At 43.6% G+C, this 26,654-nt stretch overlaps 1 protein-coding gene across 2 annotated transcripts in view; it reads left to right on the top strand.

The window, feature by feature from the left end:
• SREBF2 (sterol regulatory element binding transcription factor 2) overlaps positions 1-26,654 on the top strand; it is a 113,912-nt gene that overhangs the window by 60,686 nt on the left and 26,572 nt on the right. For both annotated transcript variants that reach the window (XM_075286329.1, XM_075286330.1), the window contains exons 7-13: positions 4,031-4,212; positions 10,726-10,918; positions 12,180-12,364; positions 18,520-18,781; positions 21,742-21,911; positions 22,744-22,915; positions 24,194-24,305. In XM_075286329.1, coding sequence (XP_075142430.1) covers positions 4,031-4,212; positions 10,726-10,918; positions 12,180-12,364; positions 18,520-18,781; positions 21,742-21,911; positions 22,744-22,915; positions 24,194-24,305 — 1,276 coding nt within the window. The remainder of the gene's footprint in view (positions 1-4,030; positions 4,213-10,725; positions 10,919-12,179; positions 12,365-18,519; positions 18,782-21,741; positions 21,912-22,743; positions 22,916-24,193; positions 24,306-26,654) is intronic.

Below are 26,654 nucleotides of genomic sequence, written 5' to 3' on the forward strand. Positions count from 1 at the left end.
GCAGTGTTGACCCTTCTTCTTCAGGACCTCTGCAATTCTCCCTGGCATGCTCTCAATCAACTTCTGGACCAAATCCTGACTGATAGCAGTCCATTTTGCACAATCAATGTTTGCATTTTGTCAGAATTTGTAGGTTTTTGTTTGTCCACCCATCTCTTGATGATTGACCACAAGTTCTCAATGGGATTAAGATCTGGGGAGTTTCCAGGCCATGGACCCAAAATCTCTGTTTTGTTCCCTGAACCATTTAGTTATCACCTTTGCTTATCATCATGCTGGAAAAGGCATTGTTGATAGCCAAACTCTTGGACGGTTGGGAGAAGTTGATCTTGGAGGACATTCTGGTACCATTCTTTATTCATGGTTGTGTTTTTAGGCAAGACTGTGAGAGAGCTGATTCCTTTGGCTGAGAAGCAACCCCACACATGAATGGTTTCAGGATGCTTTACAGTTGGCATGAGCCAAGACTGGTGGTAGCGCTCACCTCATCTTCTCCAAATAAGCTGTTTTCCAGATGTCCCAAACAATCGAAAAGGGGATTCATCAGAGAAAATGACTTTACCCCAGTCCTCAGCAGTCCACTCCCTGTACCTTTTGCAGAATATCAGTCTGTCCCTGATGTTTTTTTCGGAGAGAAGTGGCTTCTTTGCTGCCCTCCTTGAGACCAGGCCTTGCTCCAAGAGTCTCCGCCTCAAAGTGCGTGCAGATGCACTCACACCTGCCTGCTGCCATTCCTGAGCAAGCTCTGCACTGCTGGTAGCCCGATCCCACAGCTGAAACACTTTTAAGAGACAGTCCTGGCGCTTGCTGGTCTTTCTTGGGCGCCCTGGAGCCTTTTTGCCAACAATGGAACCTCTCTCCTTGCTGTTCTTGATGATGTGATAGATTGTTGACTGAGGTGCAATCTTTCTAGCTGCGATACTCTTCCCTGTTAGGCCATTTTTGTGCAGTGCAATGATGACTGCACGTGTTTCTTTAGAGATAACCATGGTTAACAGAAGAGAAACAATGATGCCAAGCACCAGCCTCCTTTTAAAGTGTCCAGTGGTGTCATTCTTACTTAATCATGACAGATTGATCTCCAGCCCTGTCCTCATCAACACCCACACCTGTGGAGCAATCACTGAAACGATGTTAGCTGGTCCTTTTAAGGCAGGGCTGCAATGATGTTGAAATGTGTTTTGGGGGATAAAGTTCATTTTCTAGGCAAATATTGACTTTGCAAGTAATTGCTGTTAAGTTGATCACTCTTTATAACATTCTGGAGTATATGCAAATTGCCATTAGAAAAACTGAAGCAGTAGACTTTGTAAAATTTAATATTTGTATCATTCTCAAAACTTTTGGCCATGACTGTAGGTACTACACACTGTGAAAAGTAAGTGAACCCCTAAACCCTATATATTTATTCAAAAAGACAACCTGAAGATTACATGTGTCTCAATGGGTTATCAATAGCCATGTCCACCCTCAATAATTTGCTGTTATTCACTAATATGTTACAAATCTGTACTGCACATAGCAAACTGAGTGTGATACTCAAAATCTAACTTTTTAAGATTAAAAAGAATACAGTTTATAAAAACACTACTCAATATTTCATATAAACAGCAGTCTTCATGCAACTTTGCAGCAAACAGAGATTACAAGCAAAAATTGCCAAAAAATAAAAATCAAATTTGCCACTAAAGTGCAGACTCGGGCAATCCCTTTCTGCAAACAAAATGTACTGTACAAAAAACTGCAAGATGTGAGGAATTCATACATACCTCATATATATATATATATATATATATATATATATATATATATATATATACACACTCACCGGCCACTTTATTAGGTACACCTGTCCAACTGCTCGTTAACACTTAATTTCTAATCAGCCAATCACATTGCGGCAACTCAGTGCATTTAGGCATGTAGACATGGTCAAGACAATCTCCTGCAGTTCAAACCGAGCATCAGTATGGGGAAGAAAGGTGATTTGAGTGCCTTTGAACGTGGCATGGTTGTTGGTGCCAGAAGGGCTGGTCTGAGTATTTCAGAAACTGCTGATCTACTGGGATTTTCACGCACAACCATCTCTAGGGTTTACAGAGAATGGTCCGAAAAAGAAAAAACATCCAGTGAGCGGCAGTTCTGTGGGTGGAAATGCGTTGTTGATGCCAGAGGTCAGAGGAGAATGGCCAGACTGGTTCGAGCTGATAGAAAGGCAACAGTGACTCAAATAGCCACCCGTTACAACCAAGGTAGCCAGAAGAGCATCTCTGAACGCACAGTACGTCGAACTTTGAGGCAGATGGGCTACAGCAGCAGAAGACCACACCAGGTGCCAATCCTTTCAGCTAAGAACAGGAAACTGAGGCTACAATTTGCACAAGCTCATCGAAATTGGACAATTGCAGATTGGAAAAACGTTGCCTGGTCTGATGAGTCTCATTTTCTGTTGCGACATTCGGATGGTAGGGTCAGAATTTGGCGTCAACAACATGAAAGCATGGATCCATCCTGCCTTGTATCAACGGTTCAGGCTGGTGGTGGTGGTGTCATGGTGTGGGGAATATTTTCTTGGCACTCTTTGGGCCCCTTGGTACCAATTGAGCATCGTTGCAACGCCAAAGCCTACCTGAGTATTGTTGCTGACCATGTCCATCCCTTTATGACCACAATGTACCCAACATCTGATGGCTACTTTCAGCAGGATAATGCGCCATGTCATAAAGCTGGAATCATCTCAGACTGGTTTCTTGAACATGACAATGAGTTCACTGTACTCCAATGGCCTCCACAGTCACCAGATCTCAATCCAATAGAGCATCTTTGGGATGTGGTGGAACGGGAGATTTGCCTCATGGATGTGCAGCCGACAAATCTGCAGCAACTGTGTGATGCCATCATGTCAATATGGACCAAAATCTCTGAGGAATGCTTCCAGCTCCTGGAATCTATGCCACAAAGAATTGAGGCAGTTCTGAAGGCAAAAGGCGGTCCAACCCGTTACTAGCATGGTGTACCTAATAAAGTGGCCGGTGAGTGTGTGTATATATATATATATATATATATATATATATATATATATATATATATATATATATATATATATATATATATATATATATATATATATATTAAAAAATAATATATGCGCAATTGGCTAATTTTCATCACAATAGCACACATACGTTTGTGCCAGGACCCCCACAAAACCCAAACTCACACCACCATCTCTGCAATCTCACACACTTTGGACTATAGCAAGCCAGCCCCAAAATTCATATTGCCCTCTACAGCCTAGCCCCTAACCCCACACAATCACATATACATATACTTTACCACTTTGTTGGTATCACATAAGAATACCCCTGTGATTAGGCTCAGAGGGGTATTACATTATCCCCTCTCCTATCAATCGGAGAACACCCTATACCTTTGCTCTCTGATGGTCACATAGAGGTATAACATGGACAGAAATCCATGCTACCCACCTACTTCGGCCACATACAGGTTATGCACAGATGATGATAACGATTTATAATCTCTGTGCAATCTGCAGGTCTGCTCCTTCCCCCCGCCCCAACGACCGGCTGCCGGCAAAGTGTATGTGCCAAGTGCTTCCATTCATTTCTATGGGAGCGTGCTGTTTGGAACGGCTGATCCGAACAATGTTCGCTCATCTCTAGTCATGACCTATTTTCAGGCGTATTCCACCGGGAAAATCTCATTGAAGTCAATGGGAAGCGGAATAAAGTGACGCGATTTTATTTATTTAATTTATTTATTTTACGCAGTTTTTGCAGAAACTGCTTCAAAAACACTTAGCATAAAAGCGTAACAAACCTTGTCATGCCACGAACTATGTCAAAATACCATTTCCTAATTCCTGAAGCATATATTTTTTTCTGCCTGCAAAAAAAAAAACTCCATGTGAACTGCTTTGCATATATTATCTCAGATTGGCAGACACTAAACAGGCTAGACAAGGGTGTAAGGATTTCCGTATTTGTAATGCAGTATTGTTGTTTTACAGAATATCTAAAGGGCATTGATCTGAGCAGTTTGGTGGACACCAGTGTGGAAATGAAGATGGATGAATTCAACCAGAACATTCTAATAATGTCTCCGCCAGCATCTGACTCTGGATCTCCTGCTGTCTTCTCTCCTTATTCTGTGGATTCAGAGCCAGGGAGCCCTCTACTAGATGACGAAAAGGTGAAATCCTTCTGCTGTATTTTTAATTTTTTCTTTTTTTAAATCGTTTTTTTGAAAGTGCACAACAGATTACACGACAGGAGTACTCAATGCATAATAATTGACAAACGGTACACAATCTAAGATAACCATAGGCAAAGAAAACAATATCTTGTCAAAATATGACAAGGAACCAAAAACAATGCTGCAAAGTCCATAGTAGCAATGAATAATAATCAGAAGTCGTCCAGTAGAAAGTCCGTGCTCGAAAAGCCGATAAAAGTATCAACTGCAATTCAACCTGCAGAGGGCTAGAGCGGAAAAGAGAAAACGCATAAGAGTCACATACTAATATATAGACATCGCTCCAAATACAGTACAAATGAGATAAGAAATAAGAATCGGGTCACCCCCTGAGTGCCTAAGCAATGAGTTCGCTCAGAGCAGCGCGAAAGGAGGGGGTCTGTATATAGGGTTAAGGGAGAATCACACCAAGACCCCCAAACTCTATGAAATTTTTAAGAGCAGCCCCTGCCTTTATATACCATTTTATTATATGGGACAATGCAATTCACCAGCTTCCTTCACATTGACAGGGATGGGGGCCGGAGAGCCATTCATCACAGGGCGATAGTTTTTCTAGCTAAGAAAAGAGATTCCTGTAAAAAGATACAAGAATGATGCGGCACACTCTCCTCATCCAGAACACTAAACAGACCTATTTCAGGCAACAGTGGAACTGGGGTATCTAATAGATTTGATAACAGGTTCACAACCTCGGACCAGAAATTTTTAATTATCGGACACTCCCAGGTCAAGTGCCAAAAATCAGCATACGTAACATTACATCTCATACACCCAGGGTGCGGTAATCTACCCATTTTGTGCGGGCGCGCATGAGTTAGATAGCTTTGATGCAGGATATACACCTGAATCAGTTTATTAGCGGCTGGGGAAACAAACTGCGCTGACTCCAAAAGGTCAGAAAGGTCTCTTCTGTTAGATCAGGAATAAGAGAGAGCCATCTCAGTAAGGCAGGAGCCTCCAGACTAGTTATCTTGACCCGTATGAGATGTATAAGAAAAAATGTCTTTGTACTGTGTTAGCCAGTGGATGTGAAATGAAAGAAATTTTTTGAGAGAAGTCCTCAGTAGTTGATACCTTTTTTAATGGCTAACTTAAAAAATTTTTTTGATGACATATCGAGCTTTTGAGACTCTATAGAGGTATCTTCATCAGGATGGGATGATTATACAATGCCGAGATGAGACCCCGGGGACCCTGAGATCGGAGCACCCCTATAAGAGGATATGCAGAAATGTCAACAGTAGGTGGTGGTGGTGGTGGTGGTGGTGGGGGTTTAAGGAGTCAAAAGTGCGGACTGCCCCTTGGTCATAGACATCAACCAGGGACACAACACCAAACTGCTCACAACTCCCTGCATCTGGGAGGGCAGATAGTTCCGCCAGACCCGGATTATCCCACATCAGGGTGTGAATAGGGACATCAGTATTGTTTGCTACTTGCTTAGCTTGCCGCCAAACCTGTGATGCTAAGACATGAATAGACAGTAAGTTACCTCTATACAGGTGGGGCTTTTCCAAGACCAGCCACAGATTAGGAATGTGCAGGTTGTATGCTAAATGCGCTTCCGTGTCAGGTAGAGGATCCATTGATAACCAGGACCTCAGGTAACTGGGCAGGCCTTGAACTACAAGTAAGGAGTCCAATTGTTTAAAGAACCGCCCCGGCACTGGTACAGCTGCGTATTCTAAAACATACAAAAATTTTGTAAGAACCACCACTTTTACAAGGTTAACCCGCCCGGCAACTGACGGGTAGAGCTCGCCAAACCTGAAACTTGACTCTGAAGTGAACAAGGAGCGGAAATACATTAAGACTCAGGAATTGTTTATGGTCGGTAGAAATATGAATCCCCAAATATAGTCGTCTACAACTTTGAGGCCACAAATATACCCTCTCTCTCCCACCGGCAGCTGCTCAAAAAGGGGCATATACGATGACTTGTACCAATTTATCCTTAGACCAGAGTACACACCAAATTGATCAATGATTTCCATAGCTCTGGTGAGTGTATGAGTAGGGTCAGACATAAACAATAAAAGGTCATCGGCATACAGGTCGGTTCTGCCCTAAAAAGAATAGCAAGAGGTTCTATTGCCAATGCAAAGAGTAAAGGAGACAAAGGGCATCCCTGGCGAGTACCCTTGTGAAGGGCAAAGGACGGGGACAGCGCACCATTAATAGAAAGTGCAGCTCTATGTGTCAGATAAAGGAGCTTGATCCAATCAATAAATTGTTCCCCAAACCTTGAGTAAAAAGGGCCATTCCACCAAATCAAGAGGCCACCGCCCAATTTTAAGAGCGGACCCCATTTGGGAGATGACTTGAACCCGTCTGAGATTATTAGAGGTGGACTTACCAGGAATAAAACCTGATTGATCCGGGAGAATCAAATGCAGTATCACAGTATTTAAACGATTAGTCAAAACCTTTGTGAGCAGTTTATAATCAAAATTGAGAAGGGAAATAGGCCCATATGACCCGCACTCCAACAAATTCTTATCCGGTTTAAGAAGAAGAATGATATTTGTATCATAAAACGAAGCCGGTAGAGTACGGGCCACAAAGGCAGCCTGCTAACTCTTCAATAGGACAGGAACCAATATGTCTTGGTATTGTATATACACCTTCACTAGGATACCATCTGGGCTGGGCGATTTGTCTCTGGCCATATCATCCAGAGCAGCAGATAATTCCTCAAGGGTGAGAGGGGCATCCAGAGACTCCGGTTGCACCGCCGTCAGAGTAGGAAAGGGAATACCTGTCAAATACTGTACCAGTTCCTGAGCAGGGGCATTTAACTGAGATTGGTAAAGGGCTGAATAATAATGATGGAAACAGTCCCGAATCGCTACACTATCCGAGAGAGCAACCCTGTCAGCTGAGTTAATTCCTAGGATAGCTGCAGAAGCTGTGTTGTGATGGATCAGATGTACTAATAAGCTACTAGACTGGTTCCCCAACTCATAAAAACCATTGTTTAGCAAAGAATTGAGATCTACGGGCCTTTCTGTATAGGACATGAAGATACTGTCTACTCGGTCGAAACCATTCAATCCTGGAGTCATCGGTAGGATTAGCTACATACATGGCTTCCAACAGTGTACATTTTTCAGCTAGCTCCGTCTCCAGGGATGACGATTCCCTCTTAATGTACGAAATAGAGCACCTAAGACCCCTCGCAAATAGGCCTTCATAGTCTCCCATAGAACCAGAGGTGTAGCAGTAGGGGAATTAATTTCCAAGAAGGCTTGTAACTGATCTGGTATACGGTCTTTCACAGCTATAAGTTTAAGCCAGAAGGGGTGAATATGCCAATTAGGAGAAGGGCTGGAAATGCTGGCATCTTCCAGCTCAAGCACCAATTGAGAATGGTCTGAGACTGCCCTAAGCGTCAATTAACTGAGAGCATGCCCTAATATTACCCAATGCATGATCAATGCGGAATAAAGAGTTATGGGTGGCCAAGTGACAGGAGAATACTAGGGCCTGTGGGTACTAAGGCGCCATAGATCATACTAACCTGAATGCCAGAATTGGTGGGGGCCGCAGCATGAAACCTATCTAAAGAAGCATTCATTAGCTTGCTAAGGTCACCTATGCAGATCGCTGTAGCGGCAGGGAATTGGGCCGCAAAGTGAGCTGCGGCAGGGAATTGGGCCGCAAAGTGAGCTGCTGCATGCAAAACAGAGAAATCAGATGCCTGTGTAAGTACATAGCGCCCATCCGGATCCCTAACAATAAGGCCTGGCTCCCAACGAAGCCTGCGATGCACTAGAAAGGAAACATCCCTAGAATACAGTAGGAAGTGTGAACCACTGAACCCAGGGTTTCTGCAAATATCTAGTGGTATCAGAAATGAGATGTTTCCTATAAACACATCAGAATTACACCTTCTGAAGTGGGAGAAAATAACAAACTGTTTTTAGCATTACCCATACCCCTTATATTCCATGAGAACAGGCTAACGGTCGCCATATTGTGGTATGATCGTATTAAATACCATGCAGGAGAGGCTCTCTCTGATCACCATTATCAAGGACTGTATTAGAGCACTTAAATGATAAATGGACTTGCAGCAACAAAAAAGGAAACCCGTAAGGAGTATCCCAACTATAAGTGAGGCGCCCATGACTTCTCCCTTAAAATACGTAGCACTTGAAAAACGGAGGAAGTAGTGCACCCAAGATGATACAATAATAGGGCATTATCTTCAGACAGTAAAAATAATAGTAAGGAATATAAGTAAACTGCTTGGCACCCGATGGTCCCTCTCCGCGGCAAAGGCAGATGAAAAGTCAGTCCTCGGCAAAGTCTCCTTCAGCTCAATAAACTCACACGAATTAGCCCCCTCAGTCCGCTTCCGGAAACCCAGAATACGCAGGTTGTTGCAATGAAGCCTATTTTCAAGATCATCCGCTCTCTGGGTCCACAATTCAGCTGCTTTCTCCAGTGTAGCAAGTTTAGCTGGTACTGGGGCCAAGGTATCCTCCAGGAGAGAAATGCGATATTCCTTCTCCTTCACCTGGCCACACAATGTTTGAAATTCTTGGCGCAGGAGGCCTACATCAATTTTTAACCTCTAGATTTTGCTGTAAAGGACGAGGTACTGGACTGAATCTGCTCAAGCAACTGCTCCGTGATCTATCACAATGTAAGTTCTGCATCTTCATCCGATGGTACCACTGGAGGGGGTCCGGCGCTGAGGGACTACGCTGTGACTGCTCCCTGGTGAAGCCCTGGAGACGTTAAGAAGGCGATCCCTTAGGTTGGTGGCTCATAGTGAGATAGGAGACGCAGCAGGCAAGTAGATAGTCAGCGGGCACACCACCAGGGGATATTGCCAGTAGGTGTTATCAAAAGGTCTGCAGCAAACGAGACCCTTCTTGGCACAAGAAGATCGAAATGTAATGGTATCTGCTACTTGGTTAATAGATGTTATCAGAGGAACAGTTTGCGGCAGTGACCACTGTACTGTACAGCCAATATATGTTATCAGAGGAACAGACCGCATGGCAGCCAATAGGCAGTCCCAAGCATCCAGTAACGGTCAACTCACCGCCAGTAGGTATCACAGGGGGAACAATCCACAGCAGCCAGTAAGCGTTATCAGAGAATCGACGTAGAACAGCGTCCACTGTGCAAGCCAATAAGCGTTATCAGAAGAATAGTCTACAGCAATGATCACTGTATAGACAGTCAGTGAATCAATGTACAATGGTATGCACCATGCAGCCAGTAAGTGTTATCAAAGGATCAGCGACAAACCATGTTCACAGTGCAGTCAGCAGTTAATATCAAAAAGCCAAGATGTAGTCCACAGTCCCACTACAGAGCTGCCAAGAGGTGTTATGAGAAGGTCAGTCCAGGTAAACAACAGGTTAAGCCACAGGAGTACAGCAGATGGTGGCCACAGGGAAAAGATAGACTATTTAGCCCCAGGCTCCAACAGCTCAGCAAGGCAGTACACCGCAAAGAATAACCAGAGCTCAGAGGGGAGAGGCAGGGAGCACCACGCAGACCTCTTCAGATAGACCATGAGGCAAGATGGCTGCCACAATTCACCTCAGGTAGACACACCAAGCGCTCCACCGCCCATCCAGCAGCTGTACCAGCACAGACGATCACCGAATAACACAGGAGAGGTACAGGGGATAACGGGGTTTCCTAAGAAACCAGGGGCCAGGCACATGCAGTATAAGCAAGGTCTTGATCGGAGCTCAGCTCACATGCGACCGCTTGGTACACACGCTAGCCATGCCAACCCCCCCTCCCCCCCGGGTGTTTTTAATTTGCATGTATAAAATGTTTGTGTTGTGCAGAATTTTCTTTAGCGTATTATAATTTGCTTTCTCTAGTTTTGTTCAGTTTTTGAAGTGGTTGCTGCTGGCTTAGTACTTTGTCCTCTTGTGTTTTTGTGCATGTTTTTGGGGACATGGTTGTGCAGGGAACTGCAGTTGGTGGCATTCACCTGTATGGGTTTGTGCAGTAGTTCCTTGCACAGCTGCACTCCATTGACAAGCTGAGTTGAATAAGCTATAAAATGATGATTCTTATGCGGAAACCACACGGACCCCATTAAAGTTTATGGGGTCTGCTGGTTTCCTACAGTAACCGATTTTTTTTTTTATGCGGATTAAGCCTCCGTTTGGGGGGTCCCCAAGCAGACTCACCGAACTTAAATACCATGTGCAGATGTGATCTGTGAGGCTTCATCATTCACACTTTTATTTTTTTTTAAATTCATTCACACTTGTCTATAATAGGGCTCATTTGGTTTCTACAATTTGTGTTCTATTGGAGCATTCAGTGCAGATGGACACACAGCCTAATATGGTACATTGTTTTATCCTATACTGTATGTTAATGTACAAGGCTGTGACAATTTAGTTGCTGATAATGTGTGTTTATTTCTAATGGCATTGTAAAAAAGTTTTATCTATTCTGAAGGTGAAGGATGAGCCTGACTCCCCAACAGGGCTTGGGATGATGGATCGATCACGGATGCTTCTCTGTGCTATGACATTACTTTGCTTGACTTTTAATCCTCTGACATCGTTGCTGCATTCAGAAAGTGTCCAACATTCAGACAGAACATTGCAGCATGGGACAAGTAGAACTATGCTGGGTATTGAGGTTTCAGGTAAAGTGTATCACATTAACTTATTACAAAATAGAAAATTTTGCTGTAGATAACTGTGTCCACCCCAGAGCTAAACTTACAGAGATCCTTATCATGACATGGTCTCCGCCGCTTTTATATTTATTTAGTTCTATGGGAAAAATATAGTATTACAGGGATGCTATTGAATTAAATGGCTTTACTCATGATAATTAAAAGGCTGGAGCAGTAGCCTCTTTCTCATTTATAGAGTACAGCTCAGATGACACTTTCTATAACGTCCACAAGCCCAAATAATACATTTCGGATAGGGTTCTGTGTATTGGACTTCCCCTATTAAATTAGTGTTTTATTAAATTGGGTAAATAGTAAATGCATATTGCAAGACCATTTCAGCAATTTTTAGGCTAGGTTCTCCTCTGCGTCAGATTACCACATTCCATCTGCTGCAGATTCCGCTGAAAGTCAGAGGCTTGCACAGAGGACATTTCTCTTTGCTGGTTTCAGAAAAATATGGGGTCCACAAGTAACCGTTGATTTAAGTAGACTGGCTATCTCATTCGAGTTTCCCATTTGTAGTGTGAAACCCAACCTATCATGTTGCGTTTTGTTGTGTTTTTTTTTTTTTTTTTTTTTTTTTTTTTTTATAGTAATGCACCTGAGCTCTTTGTCTCTTTGTCCAGTTTTTGCAATCTGGACGGCTTCCGTTTTCTGCCCCACCAAACTGGACAGGAGACCGAAACCCAGCAGTCAGTTTTAAAAACCCATTCACTTGAATGTGTGCGTGTTTTTTTTTTTTTTTTTTTTTTTTTTTTTTTTTAGCCAGACATGCAGGACGTTGTGTCTGGTAAAAAAAAAAAAAAAAAAAACTGTTTCCCCCATGGACAGGCAGAAGACACACACGGGCGGTCACCTTTGTAAACCCATTCAAGTGAATGGGTTTTAAAACTGGACAACGAGCGAAGGTGTGAACCCCTGCCCCCAAGAGTGCTACAGCTGTTATGTTCAAATTGCCAGGGCGCACATGTACTCCCATTTGAAACCATAGCCACAGTGCAGGTGCTGCCAAGCAATTAGAGGTAACTGCACATGGCTTCTAATAGCTTGCCTGCATTCTTTTACTGCTACTTGCTAGGTTGCACTTATAGTGTCACTATTGCTTCAAATGCAAACTACTCATGCGGCTACGACTTGCTCCCTAAGGGCATTCTCAGACTGGTAATTGTGTGCAGTATATTAATAATAATAATAATAATAATAATCACTTATTGTTGTACTGCAGGTCTTTCTGGCAGCTGGCTTGACTGGCTTATCCCTACATTAATTCTGTGGTTGGTAAATGGGGTGATTGTTCTCAGCGTCTTCATGAAGCTGTTGATCCATGGAGAGCCAGTGACACGGCTGCACTCTCGTTCTTCTGTAAAGTTCTGGAGGCACCGCAAGCAGGCTGACTTGGATCTTATTCGGGTAAATAGTTTCTTTGTTCCTTTCTTGTTTAATATTTACACTTCGTCCATTATTTGCTTTCTTCTAAGCAGGAATTTCTCGCAATATTTCACTGGGGGACACAGCACCTTGGGTATAGACCTGGTCACTAGGAGGCGGACACTAGGGAAATGAAGGCACATGCGGAGCCAACTGCCTCACAACCTCTCCCTCTGACAGTGCACTCAGGCAGTTTTTAACCTAGTGTCGTAGGAGGCAGTCACGACCCGAGTCAGGTCTTTCTGTCTTGCACCGTTTTTATTTCTTCTTTTCTTTCAGGGGCAGGGTTTATCAGTGTATATGCTACTCTAGTCCTACCCCCTGCGGGTGCAAGCACTCTATTATAGAGCACCTTGCAGTCACCCAGTCCCCCTCTTTACTTGCTGCATCGGCGGCTGGATATTCCAGCGACCCCACTATTACGTGCGAGGTATCACTGAAGGGGTGAGTCTGTGGCGCCTGAAGACTTCGGACTGGTAAGTATGAGCAGGGGAACATAGGTGAGTATGTTTTTCCCTTTTACCCCTTTTCTCCTTTCTCCCCTCTTACCTGGGTTTTTTTTTTTTCTTAAATCTTTTTTTTTTTTGGCCTTCCTCCTGGCGTTTTGGGCGCCATCTGGTGGGGGAAGGTGGTTTTAGTGGGGTGAGGGGGCTTCTTTCTGGGTAGGCAGCGTGGTTCAAGCGACTGGCGGCGGGCTCCATGCGGCAGCCGCGGCTTCTACTTGAGGCCGTGGTTTCGCCGGCGTGTGGGCTGCACTAGGCCCGCCGCATCCTCGGACTTCCAGGTCGCACGGCCGGCGCCGGTTACCGCGCAGCGTCCTCAAGTAGAGGCCGCGGCTTTGCTGGCAAGTAGGCTGCACTAGGCCCTGCCTCATTCCCGGGCTTTCCTGAATCTGGAGTCCGCCCATGGGGCGGAGGGCGGGCCCTGGGTGTTCCTCCCGCCTCTTTGGGCGGGAATCTTGCAGGGAGGACCTTCTTTGGTGTGTCTCTTCCTGTTCTGAAGCCTGTTTTTTCCTTTGCAATCTCCTCTTTTGTGCAGCCTTTGTGTATCTTCTTGTGCAGCTATCTGCAGCAGTTAGGGATGGTCTCCTTCCAGGATATGGTAGGCTACCCTTTTGGGGGTTGTTGTTTTTTCTTTTATTGTCGCTATGCTTTTTCATGAGCAGTCTCCCTGGGTCCTGCCTCTCCCCGCTGTTATCACGGTCATGCGTGCTCTAGCTGCAAGCTCAAATGTCTTGCGGACAGGTTGTATCTATATGTTGATCCACTCAGCCCACTTTGGAATCCCCTGGCCCTTCTCCCCCTCACCAGTTTTGGGTGGTTTGTTTTTCCAGGTTGGGTAACTTGGAACTTTTGTCAGTCTATGGCGGTATCTTGGAGCTGCTGTCCGCCCAGATTGGGGGCTGCATCTGTCTGCACAGTTAGCAGCTGTGGTTAAGGCCCTAAGGGGTTTTTCCTGTTTCAGGCCTAGGGGCTGCTCTTGCAAGCAGGCTAGGAAACCCTCCTTTAGGTCAACATAGAGGATCTGCACACGGCTCCTCCAGGATTCTGGCGACACCTCTGACTCCGAATCAGAGTTCCAGTCAGGCACATTGGTAGCAGCTGCCACGCAGGAGCATGTCTGTGCAGTGTGTGATACTCTTCTAATAATGGAAAACTCTAGGGCTGTTGCTCTGTTTTTTCTGGGGATGCCTCTGACTCCGGACGGAGTTCCAGCCAGACACATTGGTAGCATCTGCTGCACAGGAGCTTGTTCATGCAATTTGTGATACTTTTCAGATACAAAGGGCTGTTGCTTAGAAGGATATCTCTTTCCGCATAGCCGCCGTATGGCTAGCCTTGGGGCGTTTTTACCATATTGACCAGGATCAGTGGCTTCATCCGGTCCAGCCCGTTTGTTTCCAGGAGGTCAGATGACCTGTTCCTTCCTGGAGTTATGCATTTCTAGGTGGACTGAATCGTATGCGATGGTTCAGTCATTGTTTACAGCTGCTCTGTGCATCTCTTTTTTTGCTGATTAATCAGCTTCCTGGGTTAATAGTGTCACCTGAGGAAAACAGCTGAGGGCTGGTCTTGTTGATTAGTCAGCTCTGCAGGACTACCAGCGTTCCTCCTGTTGCTGCGTCCTGGGTTAATCGTATCACCTGGGGCAAACAGCTAAGAGCTGCTCTTGTTGATGAATCAGCTCTGCAAGACTACCAGCATCCCTCCTTTTGCTGCGTCTTGGATTAACAGTATCACCTGGGGCAAACAACTGAGGGCTGGTCTTGCTGATGTGTCAGCTCTTCAGGACTACCAGCTTCTGGTAGAGCAGATTCTATACGCTTCTAATGTCTATGTGATGCTTCCCTTGAAGCGGCTCGCCGGTCTGCCAAGACTGCTGTTGATGTTGTGACTATAGGTCACGCGGTTTTTCCGTTCCTGGAACTTTGAGCCTGCTTCTAAGATGATTGTGGTTGCTCTACCCCCCTTTTTTTCTCATGTGAGTAGTGCTGTCCCTTTGGGAAGGGCTTGGAGTAGCGACTGGGGTTTGAAGTTCCCGGCTTTATCAGAGACGTTCAGAGCATTAGTTCTTCCCTCTTCAGGAGGCAATCTCCTCTGGATACGTCCTCCAAGAAGCCCTCCAGCAAGACTAGCACCGCTGGGCATTCCCCGCTGTGGCCTTCCTGGTCTGGTGCTGTCTAGCCTCAATTTGCATTGAGGTCTTCCCCTGCCCAGGGGTCCTTAGGTGGAGGATCATCGGCTCGCCTTCTGGGAGTTTTGACTTGCCTGGTTTCGGGAGGTGATCTCGATCGGCTATTCCATGGAATTTTCCAGGAGAAAGGATTTTCCTTCTTCCCTTTTCTCGAGGCAGTCTCCATGCTTCAGCAGAGAGGGTGATTGTGTCTGTTTCCCAACACTTCCAGGGGATCTATGCCAGCCTGTTTACTGTTCCAAATCAAGGACAGTTCTCTCTGTTCCATTCTAGACCTAAAGTCTCTCAACAGGTTTTTCTCAAGTTCAAATTCATATCTGCTATTCGTGGTTGCCTTTATGGAACTGGGTGAATTCCTTTTGTCCATCATTATCCGGGACGCTTATTCTACATTCCTCTTGTGCATTGTGCTGGCCCTTCAGCAGTTTTCTGTTTTTGCGGTAGGGTTGCGGCTTCCAATTTGTCGCACTCCACTTGGGCCCATTGGGCTGGCCTTCACCCCCTGGGTTTTCGTTACGGTGCTGGCCTCTCTCATGGCTATTCTCCGCCCAGAGGTGTGGTTGTTGCCCCGTACCTGGAAGATCTTCTGGCTAAGGCGCCCTCCAGGACAGACTCTCTCCAAATTGCAGATCACTCTGGATCTTCTTTGGTGGTTCAGCTGGCTCTTCTACGAGGTGAAGTCCTGTCTTGTGCTCTTTAGCGCATGGAGGTTTCTGGATATGTTTTTGGATACTCGTCTGGGCAAGATTCTCTCTCCAGAAACCAAGGTTCGAACTCTTCTGTCCAGTTCCAATTGCTGTCTTTCAGCTGCTAATTTTGGCACATTGAGGCCAGTGCCAGTCCAGCCTAGATCGCCTAACTCCTCTGTTCCTTGAGTTCATCTCGAACTTCGTGGATGGCGCTCCTCCCAGGGATTTTTTTTCTGGGGAAGTCTTGTCTTCCATTCTCTGGCAAGTGTCATTGCCGATGCCAGCTTTTCGCGAGGGATGCAGAGTTCCGGGTCCAGGATGTTCTGGAATGGTGGTCCGAAGGGAATCCGCCCTCCAACTCAATTTGTTGGAACTGAGGGTCTTCTTTCGGGCTCTGCGTACTGGACCCCTCTTTTCTGGGGTCGGCTGGGTCGCTTTCAGTCCAACAGTTCCGCTGCCGTCGCCTTCTTGTCTCTCCAGGGTGGAACCAAGAGCCAGGCGGTTTGTTTCTGAGACCTCCTGTTTTAACCACAAAGTTCTTCTGTAGTGGCCAGGTGCAAGGATCCTCGGGCGTTGTGTCTGACGCTCTTGTAATTCCCTGGTTGGGGTATTCAGTTCTGTATCTGTTCTTCCCTTTTCCCGTCCTTACTCAGATTTTCAAGGAACTCCTGGGTCGAGGGGGTTCCTGCCATCCTGGTAGCTCCGGACTGGCCTCGTCTGGCTAATACACAGACCTCATGGTTCTGTTGACAGACGCCCTGGCTTGCTCCTCTGCGGGAGGATCTGCTCTCTCAAGGACCTATTCCACCCCATCTTACTTTAGCTACAATTAACAACGTAGCTGTTGAGGCCGAGTTTTTTTTTTTTTTTTTTTTTTTTAATTTTTAGCCCGTTTTTTAGTCTGTGATCAAGGCCAGGGAGCCTCAGTCAGCTAAAATTTTCCATCACACTTGGTAGTCTTATGTCCACTGGTGCGGAACTGTAGACGGTCATATTTTTCTTTGCCCAGGATCCTGGCGATTCTTAAGTCTGGGTCTTTGCCTCTCCCTGAAAGGTCTGATATCTGCGCTTCCTTTCTTTTCCAGTAGGCCCTGGTTTTCCTTGCTCAAGCAAAGACCCTTTTTTCCAGAGTATGGCTCATTGTGTCTCTCCTTCCGGCTTCCAGTTGATCCTTGATAACTTTACCTAGTTTTTGAGGTACTTCAGGCTCTTCCCTTGAGCCTCTAGAGCAAATCTCGCTCTGTTTTCTTCTTGGAAGATGTTTTTTTACTTGTTGCAATCACTTCTATTTGTAGGGTTCTGAGCTGGCAGCTTGCCCGCCAGTCTCCCTTCTTGGTTCTTTACAGGACAGGGTGGTTCTTTGTCCTCCACCATCTTTTCTTTCTAAGGTGGCGTCCTCTATTCTCGTCAATGAAGACATTGTCTTGCTGTCTTTTTGTCCGGAGTCTAATATAATAATAATAATAATAATAATAATAATAATAATAAATTTTAGTCTAAGGATCCTCGTGAGCGCCATCCAGTGCCTGGATGTTGTTCCGGGCGGCCGTTTTTTTTTCTAGCCCTCACGATACCTTTTTCGGCACTGTGATGCGTTTTTTTTTATTATTATTTATTTAGACTGTGAGCCCCATATTGGGATCACAATGTACATTTTTTTCCCTATCAGTATGTCTTTTTTGGAATATAGGATGCAATCAAGGGGAGAACATACAAACTCCTTGCATATGGTTTTTTGTCATTGGCGGGATTTGAACACCAGGACTCTAGCGCTGCAAGGCTGCAGTGCTAACCACTGAGCCACCATGTGGCCCTCTCTGATGCTCTTTTTTTGATCTTCCAGAGAGCTCTAGGAAGGGCTTGCTACTTCTAGGGTGTCCATCTCTAGATGGATTCGGTCTGTCATTAGGAAGCCTTACGGCTAAAAAGTAATGATTCACTCTTCCGTGTAGCGGCTCACGCTACCAGGGCTGTCGGTGCCACCAGGGCTGTTCGATATCAGGCTTCTGTTTTGCTGGTCTGCAAAGCTGTTTCCTGGACGTCGGTACACATTTTCTCTAAACTTTACCAGATCTTCTGCTAATGCCAGCTGGTCGGAGGGTTCTGCAAGCGACAGTGCACCGATTGTTCGCAGGACTGTTTGTTTTTTTTTCCCTCCCTCAGGGACTGCTTTTGGACGTCCCAAGGTGCTGTGTCCCCCAGTGAAACATTGCGAGAAAAAGGGATTTTTGTGTACTCACCTGTAAAATCCTTTTCTTGTTGTTTCACTGGGGGACACAGGTCGCACCCGTTATTTTGTGTACTGGGTTTTATTCTTCATAAATTTAGGTTTGTTCATAGTTGTTGGTTCCATATTCATTTTGTGGACTCTCTCCTACTGCTGTGGTACAAAACTGCTTGAGTGCACTGTCAGTGAGAGGGTATAGCCTGTGTGGGCGGAGCCAACTGCCTTCATTTCCCTAGTGTCCGTCTCCTAGTGACCAAGTCTATACCCAAGGTGCTGTGTCCCCCAGTGAAACAACAAGAAAAGGATTGAGTACACAAAAATCCCTTTTTTTATATATGGTTTTATTTTTGCTTCTTTTTTTTTTTTTTTTTTTTTTTTTTTTTTTTAAATTCATTTATAGATTTGGTTCATATATACAGCTAGTAATGTTCGGAATTGGCCCCATCTATTAGTCTCCTTTGTAAGTGTGGGGAACAGAAATGACAGTCCTAGCCACATATATTAATTTTAACCTTTTTGACAAACAGGGCGACTTTGGAGCAGCAGCAGTGAATTTACAGACTTGTTTGTGTGTATTGGGTCGCTCACTCCCTGCTTCTCGGTTCGACCATGCGTGTAGCCTATCCTGGAACATAATCCGCTGTAGTCTTCAGAAGATCAGTCTGGTACGTTGGTTACTGAAACGTACTCCAGGCCATTGTAAAAAAGCAGAATTCCAGGATGAAGCCACAACCAGTGCTCGGGATGCTGCCCTTGTTTACCACAAGTTGCACCAGCTACATTTGACAGGTACGCTCTATATATATATATATATATATATATATATATATATATATATATATATATATATATATATATATATATATATATATCCTGTTAATATTACAAAGGTGAAAGTTTGTGAGTTTGGATGTTTGTGGGTTTGGATGTTTGTTCCTCAATCACGCAAAACCCGCTCCACTGATTTGGCTGAAATTTGCGCAATAGGCTACTTTTCGTCACAATAGCGCACATACGTTTTTCCCAGGACCCCCACAAAACCCAAACTCACATCACTATCTCTGCAATCTCACACACTTTGGACCATAGCAAGCCACAAAATTCATATTACCCTCTACAGCAGAGGTCAGCAACCCCTGGCACACGTGCCAAGAGTGGCACTCCTGCCATATTTCACTGGCATCCCAGCAGCACAGGACCTGCAAGAGTTAAATGAAGTCCGAGCGTCCCTTCAGTGCTCTGCTAGAGCTGAGGCATAAGGACACTCCCATTCTCTCTCTGCCCTCCAATGAGAGGGGTGCAGGAAACCCAGGGGGTGGAGCTCAATCGCTCAGGTCTCTGCTTGCTATAGTGATAGCTCCTGCCGTCTGCATCCTGCAAAGGCTCCCCGAGGAGGAGCGGAAGCTGCTAGCAAAGTGAAAGTAAGAAACACACAGGTCCCTTCCTTTAGTTCCTATTCTTATTAATGTCAGGCATTTGGGGTTATTAGTTTAGTATTAGTAACTCCATGTGCCTCACATAGGAATAAACCCCATCATGTCCCTCATATTAACCCCTGTGTGCCTCATATAAAGGTTACTAATATGTGAGACATATGGAGGTACTAATAAAAGACCTCAATAATGAAGATACTTAATTATTACCTCCAAGTCTCTCACATATCAGTAACTCTTACACAAGGGTTAATGTGAGGGACATGATGTGGTTAATTGCTATTAATAAGAGGCACATGGAGTTAATAAACTGTCATGCACAGGGACAGACTTTTATATACAATTGTGGATAACACTATGGTCCTGTAAATTTCAATGGGCCCATACACATAGATCCTGTTTTTGCGGCTGTGTGTCCGGGGAAAATTGAGCTGTAAAATATACAGCAGGTCCTATATATGTCCTATACCTTTCCTACACCTGTCCGTATTTGCAGCCCTGTCAATTTATTTTTAATCTATAGGTCAGTGAAAACCATATCTGTGCCATTTCTGTGCAGGAGGCCTAAGGCTGAAGCACCACGTTGCGTTAACACAGCATTTTGGTTGCAAATTTTGCTGCGGTTTTATGAACCAAAGTCACCGATGTACCGTTTCAACACACCACGAACACGTATTAACGGTCGATAATAATGTCACCAATTTGCCATACTGCCCACCTTAGAATTACCCGGCGTCCCTTCACATAAACTAGAACTCCAGATTGGCGTCCCTGTTCTACTCATGCGTAATCTCGATGCACCCCAATTGTGTAATGGCACGAGGCTACGTGTCACACTACTAGAAACAAATATCATTGAAGCCACTATTCTTACAGGAGCAGCTAAAGGTGACAGTGTATTAATCCCACGCATTCCAAATATACCAAATAATTTCCCATTTCAATTCAAACGACTACAATTTCCTCTTAAATTGGCTTTTCCATTGACCATTAATAAATCCCAAGGACAAATGCTGAAAGTAGCAGGAATACATTTGGCCACACCATGCTTCTTGCATGGACAGCTTTATGTTGCTTGCTCAACAGTATCCTGTGCCCAAAACTTACATGTACTGGCGGAAAATAACAAATCGTACAATGTCATATATCGAAGTATATTAACTTGTAATACCTCTGTCTCAAAGACACTATGTACAGTTTCTCAGAACACCGTATAGCAGCTGAAATACAAATTACATTCAACACAAAAGTCTCACGTATTCTCAGAATTACAGCAAAAACAAGATACAAAGTTACAGTTCATATCCCATACCTTATACACAGTACGAAAACCTTACCCGCGCCTGTATTTACCCACTTCTACAATCACCGCAGATGAAGTCGTGGGTACCAGCTAGTGTATATATATATATATATATATATATATATATATATATATATATATATATATATATATATTTATTACATAAACACACACAATTAATATGCTTCTAAATTAGACAAAACTCCCTAACTTTCTGCATAAGAAAAAATATCCTTGTACCGTGTTAGCCAGTGGATATGAAATGAAAGAAATTTTTTGAGAGAAGTCCTTAGTAGTTGATACCATTTTTAATGGCTAACTTAAAAAGTTTTTTGATGACATATCGAGCTTTCGAGACTATAGGTGTCCTGGGGGCCTGTATGTAGGTGAGACATGACAGTCACTTAGGAGGAGGATGAATTCACACAGACATACGATTAGAGAACAGAGAATGGACCTCCCTGTGCCAAAACACTTCTGCAATGAAAATCATAATATGCCCTAGGATATGAAGAGCCTGGTACTAAGAGGGAATTTTAAGAACAGAAAAGATCGCCGCATATGGGAGATTAAACTCATGACGACCTTCAACACTCTCCAACAGGGGTTAAATCAGGCACAAGGTTTTATGACCTTTTATAACCACTAGACAACACGTCACTGATCAAAGAAGCTATAAACCCAGAGAACTTTCCTGTGAACTGATATATATGTTTTTTTAAACTTTATTTACGTGTTCTGTTTTGCATCTAACATCCCACTCCTCTGTGTGTGTATGTGTATATATATATATATATATATATATATATATATATACAGTATAATATATGCCTAACTTCAGAAATTGTGTTATACTAATCTGATGAAGAGACCTCTATAGTCTCGAAAGCTCGATATGTCATCAAAAAACTTTTTAAGTTAGCCATTAAAAAAGGTATCAACTACTGAGGACTTCTCTCAAAAATTTCTTTCATTTAACTTTCTTCATTAATGGTTTTATTTTTAATTTTTAGGAAAGCTGCCATCAAGTTGGCGGTGTTCAGGATTAAATCTTTCACTTTGTGCTGTAAATCTAGCTGAGTGTGCTGGTGACAAGATATCGCCAACCTTACTAGCAGAAATCCACCTAACCACAGCTGTTCAGATGAAGATCACCTTCTCAGGGAGATTTTCTTTCCTGTCTGTAAGTTTCAATGCTTCTACTGCAACAGTTCGTATGAAAGGCAAATACTGCAAGCATGCTGCTAAGATAAAGCAATTTTAATGTGTTACATCTCCAGTGTGATAACTTTTGCAATGCCATTAAGTAAAGAAGTAATTCTTTTTTTTTTTTAAATGTAGATTGTGAGCCCCACATAGAGCTCACAATGTACATTTTTCCCTATCAGTATGTGTAAAGGAGTAATTCTTGTGGTTGAAAAGATGAAACCAACTACCTTTTTTGTGTGTAAGGTAAGGTTAGGTTTATCTTTCCTTTGGTATTTCAGAAAATATCAACACTAAATCCATGTTATGACAGAATATAATCGGTGTGCAGCAGATACTGTTAGACCTAAAACTGGTCTGCCATTGAAATCTGAAATTTAGGCCCTCAGATGAAGACCTAGTCTAACCAAAATTATCATTTCTTTGATGGCTCACTTGAAAGTATTTAATACTTTTTAGCCTTGTAAGATTGATGACCTATCCTTTTGAATAGATCATCAATCAATAATTGGCAGGGGTTTGACGCTTGGGACCCCTGACAATCACCTGGTTTGTAACGCGGAACCTACACACATCTGGGATTTGAGGTGTCTAAATCTCCTTTAACTACTTCCATAAGGATCCTTGTGAAATTGCATCTGGTTAGGCTTTGATTCGCATCCACTTACTGGGAGCCTACTTCCTTTTTACAAATACCAGTCTCAGTAGCAAAATGTAATAAAGTATTTATATTTGTGAGTACCTTAATTTCTGAATAATTAAACATAAATATGTTAAAGAAAATTATAGATTTGACTTTCTCGTTTTAGGCATATTTCCTGGGGTGTGCCCAAAATAACAGCTCTTCTAGTGACATGGATTCTCTGCCAGAATCGTTACGGTGGCTGACACACCCTCTGGGAAAAAACTTTTTCATCAATTCTAATTGGTCTGTGAAAACTGCTTCAATAGAGTCTATTTACAGCTCCTCAAGAAACCCAGGTATGAGCAGGTTATCCACAGGTTTTTCCATTTGACATTCCTTTTGCAATAGAAATACTAGTTTGGCAATAATCCTGCATCATGGTATTAGGCTATCTAAAAAGTCATGCCTGATGTTTTAGGGGGCTGTCCTAGAGGCAGTTAGCTGAAGCATTGTTTTCCTAATTACATCCTGGAAAACAGATTTGCATGTTCCCCAGTGGAGCGAAAATGGCTTGTAGGTCTCCATAAGTCTGCAAATGCACTCTCCTTAAAGGGGTTGGCCACTTTCAGACCAATATTGACAAACAAATGTACAATAAAAAGATATACAATTTTCTAATATACTTTCTGTACACACAACTAATTATAGGGCAAAAATTGGCAGAACTACATAAATACTACACTGTGCCAAAAAAGCGAACTGCCACAACAATAATTTCACAAAAATATATCAAACTTTATTTAAATAGATGTTAAAAGATATATAAGAAAAAAAGTAATAATGGGGTGGTACAACCATACAAACACATGGAGGCCCAATTGAAATAATACTATATAATACTAAGTACATATCACTCTTATTACATACATATAATGGCATATACAATATCTATGACTTATACAGTGTATATACAAGACAAAATTGACATAGTATAAAGATATTAGTTACCTATGGGAGGACCTCCATGTAATAAACGCGCCCCGACGCGCGTTTTGCCACTATGTGGCTTCGTCAGGGGGAAAAAAACGTTGTGTCAATTCCTCACGATTTTCTAGATCTCTGCTTGCTGTCATTCATTCTGTTACTTCTAGTGGATAAAACTCTGACCATGGTCATGTGACTTATGGTCCATGGTCATGTGATGAGTACACAGGTGTACAGCTGATTACCAGGCAGATGTCTGATTACTATGCTGTGACAATAACGAGTGGCACCTGTGTGCTCATCACATGACCATGGACCGTAAATCACATGACCATGGTCAGACTTTTATCCTCTAGAAGTAACAGAATAAATGACAGCAAGCCGAAATCTAGAAAACCGTGAGGAATTCATACAGAAAGTATATTGGCACAGTGTAGTACTTATGTAGTTCTGCCAATTTTTGCCCTATAATTAGTTGTGTGTACAGAAAGTATATTAGAAAATTGTATATCTTTTTATTGTACATTTGTTTGTCAATTTGGTCTGAAAGTGGCCAACCCCTTTAAGGAGTTTTAATAGTAAAGAATAATAATGAACTTAAATATATATTATAAAAGAAATAAAAAATAAAAGTTCATTTCCTCTTGTAGCTGACCCCATTGCTCAGATCCATCGGGCGTTTTGTGAATCTTTGCTGGAAAAAGCATTGTATGCTCTTGCAAAACCAGAAGCTACCAAAATGTCACTGGAAGAAGAAAGCTGGTAAGAATTGCTTATTTCTATACCTACCTAGTAGTATATTCATGCTAAAATCAGTAGATCAAAATGTTCTTTAACCCCTTAACATTCAGCGCCATACTATTACGTCCTGCTGAGCATGTAGTTAAAGCTTATCGTCATAATAGTATGGTGCGCTAATGCTGTGGGTACAGGACCTTACTTCTGGATCTCAGCTGTGTTATATAATTGAGGGCCAGGACCAGCCACTGTAGTTGGAAGATACTTTGACTTGGGCGGATTAACCCCCCCCCCGGATGTAGTGATCAACAGTGCAGCCCCTCATTATCCGTCGGATCTCCAGCGATAACATCATAGGTTCTGAAGGGTTGTCAAGGCAGCCAAAAAGGTCTGGCCACAGCCTCCTGACTTCCTATACATAGTATCCATAGGGCCTACTGTGCGATGTTCTGTAATACTATATATCGGAGATCCCAGCTTCAGATCCCCACACATAATAAATATGGCAAAATTAATACGCCAATAATAAAAAGTTTAAAAAAAATAAATAAAAAAACCCACCTTAATTATGAACATTTCCAATGTGATCAACCAAATAAACATGTTTGAAAATTGCAAGGTTTTCAAAAATTTCCACCAAATCACTTAACCTTTTCTCACCAAGGATGTCTACGTCCTCCCAGTGTGGCACTTCAGTAGCAGAGGATGTAGCTACTACGTCCTCTCTACTAATGCTGATATCTCTGGACTGCATCAACATATCTTGATGCTTTAAGATTCATTTTAAAGATGAGATTCTCATCTTAAAAATCATACCAAGGACTTCATGATAGAATTTATACTTTTGGAGTGATTCACTGTTGAAAACACTATTTGGCATTGAGATCCAACTGCAGATCTCAATTCCCAACAGCGTTTCAACAGTGAATTGCTCCAAAACTATAAGTTCTATCGTCAAGTGCTTGGTATCATTTTAAAGATGAGATTCTCCTCTTTAAAATAAATTTTCTCACAATATTTCACTGGGGGACACAGCACCTTGGGTGTAGACCTGGTCACTAGGAGAAATGAAGGCAGTTGGCTCCACCCACACAGGCTATACCCTCTCACTCACAGTGCACTCAGGCAGGTTTTTTTTCCTAGTGACATAGGAGGCAGTCACGACCTGAGTCAGGTCTTTCTGTCTTGTTTTTCTTTTTCTTTTTTTTTTCAGGGGTAGGGGGTTGTCAGTGTATATGCTACACTAGTCATACCCCCTGTGGGCGCAAGCGCTCTATTATAGAGGCCCCGCAGTCCCCTGTTGCTGCATTGGCAGTTGGAGATTCCGGTGACCCCACCTTTGGTGTGAGGTATCACCGACGGGGTGAGTCTGTGGTGCCTGAAGACGCCGGACCGGTAAGTATTAAAGGGCAGAGGTAAATATTTTTTCTCCAGGAGGTCTGATGTCCTGTTCCTTCCCAGAGTCCTTTACAGTGGTTCAGCCATTGCCAGGTTTTCTAGGGCTACCTATTTACCTCTAGTAACTCTGCCGCTCTCAGTGGTGTCTCTGTTAGAAGGCTGGACTCTTTGGTTGGCCTTTTGTTTACAAAAGGCTCTGTGCAACTCTCTTTTTTGCTGATTAATCAGCTCTGCGGGATTACCAGCGTTCCTCCTTTCTGGATATATATGAAATAATGAAATAATATTTCACTGGGGGACACAGCTGCAAGCTAAGTGTCCTTGCGAATAGGTTGTATCTATGCTTTGTTTCTGTAGCTTCGCTCAGACTGTTCTGGTAGTTCCCTAGTCTTCTCTCTCATTAAGCCCCCTCACTGGTTTGGGCGTTCCTTCCCTGTCTTTAGTAACTTGGCCAGACTTGATCAGTCTATGGCGGTGTCTTGGAGCTTGTTGCCCACCCAGATAGATGCCTCGGTTTGCACAGTCAGCAGCAGCGGTGGTAAGTGGGCTAGGAAATCTTCCTGCTTACTTTTGTTTAATTTGGGGGGACACCTCTGAGTCCGAAACGGAGTTCTGGCCAGGCACTTTGGTACCAGCTGCTACGCGTACAAGTTAGCATATTTCAAAATAATGGTGAACCCTAGGGCTGTGGCTCAGGAGAATATCTCCCCCTGCTTGCTCTGTATTTCTGGGGACGCCGCTGACTCCTAGCCGGAGTTCTAGCCGGGCACATTGGGAGCAACTAATATGCAGGAGTTTGCCCATGACGTTTGTGATTCTCTTCAGACTCAGAGAACCCTAGGGCTGTTGCTCAGGAGAATGTCTCCTCCTGCTTGCTCTATTTGTTTCAGTAAGCCAGAGGATCTGCACACGGCTCCCCCAGGTCAGGTGGATCTAGTCTCCTCCTGCTTACTCTGCATATTCTGGGGACGCCTC

This window comes from Leptodactylus fuscus, chromosome 9 (assembly GCF_031893055.1).
Source record: "Leptodactylus fuscus isolate aLepFus1 chromosome 9, aLepFus1.hap2, whole genome shotgun sequence".
NCBI classification, from domain to species: Eukaryota; Metazoa; Chordata; class Amphibia; order Anura; family Leptodactylidae; genus Leptodactylus; species Leptodactylus fuscus.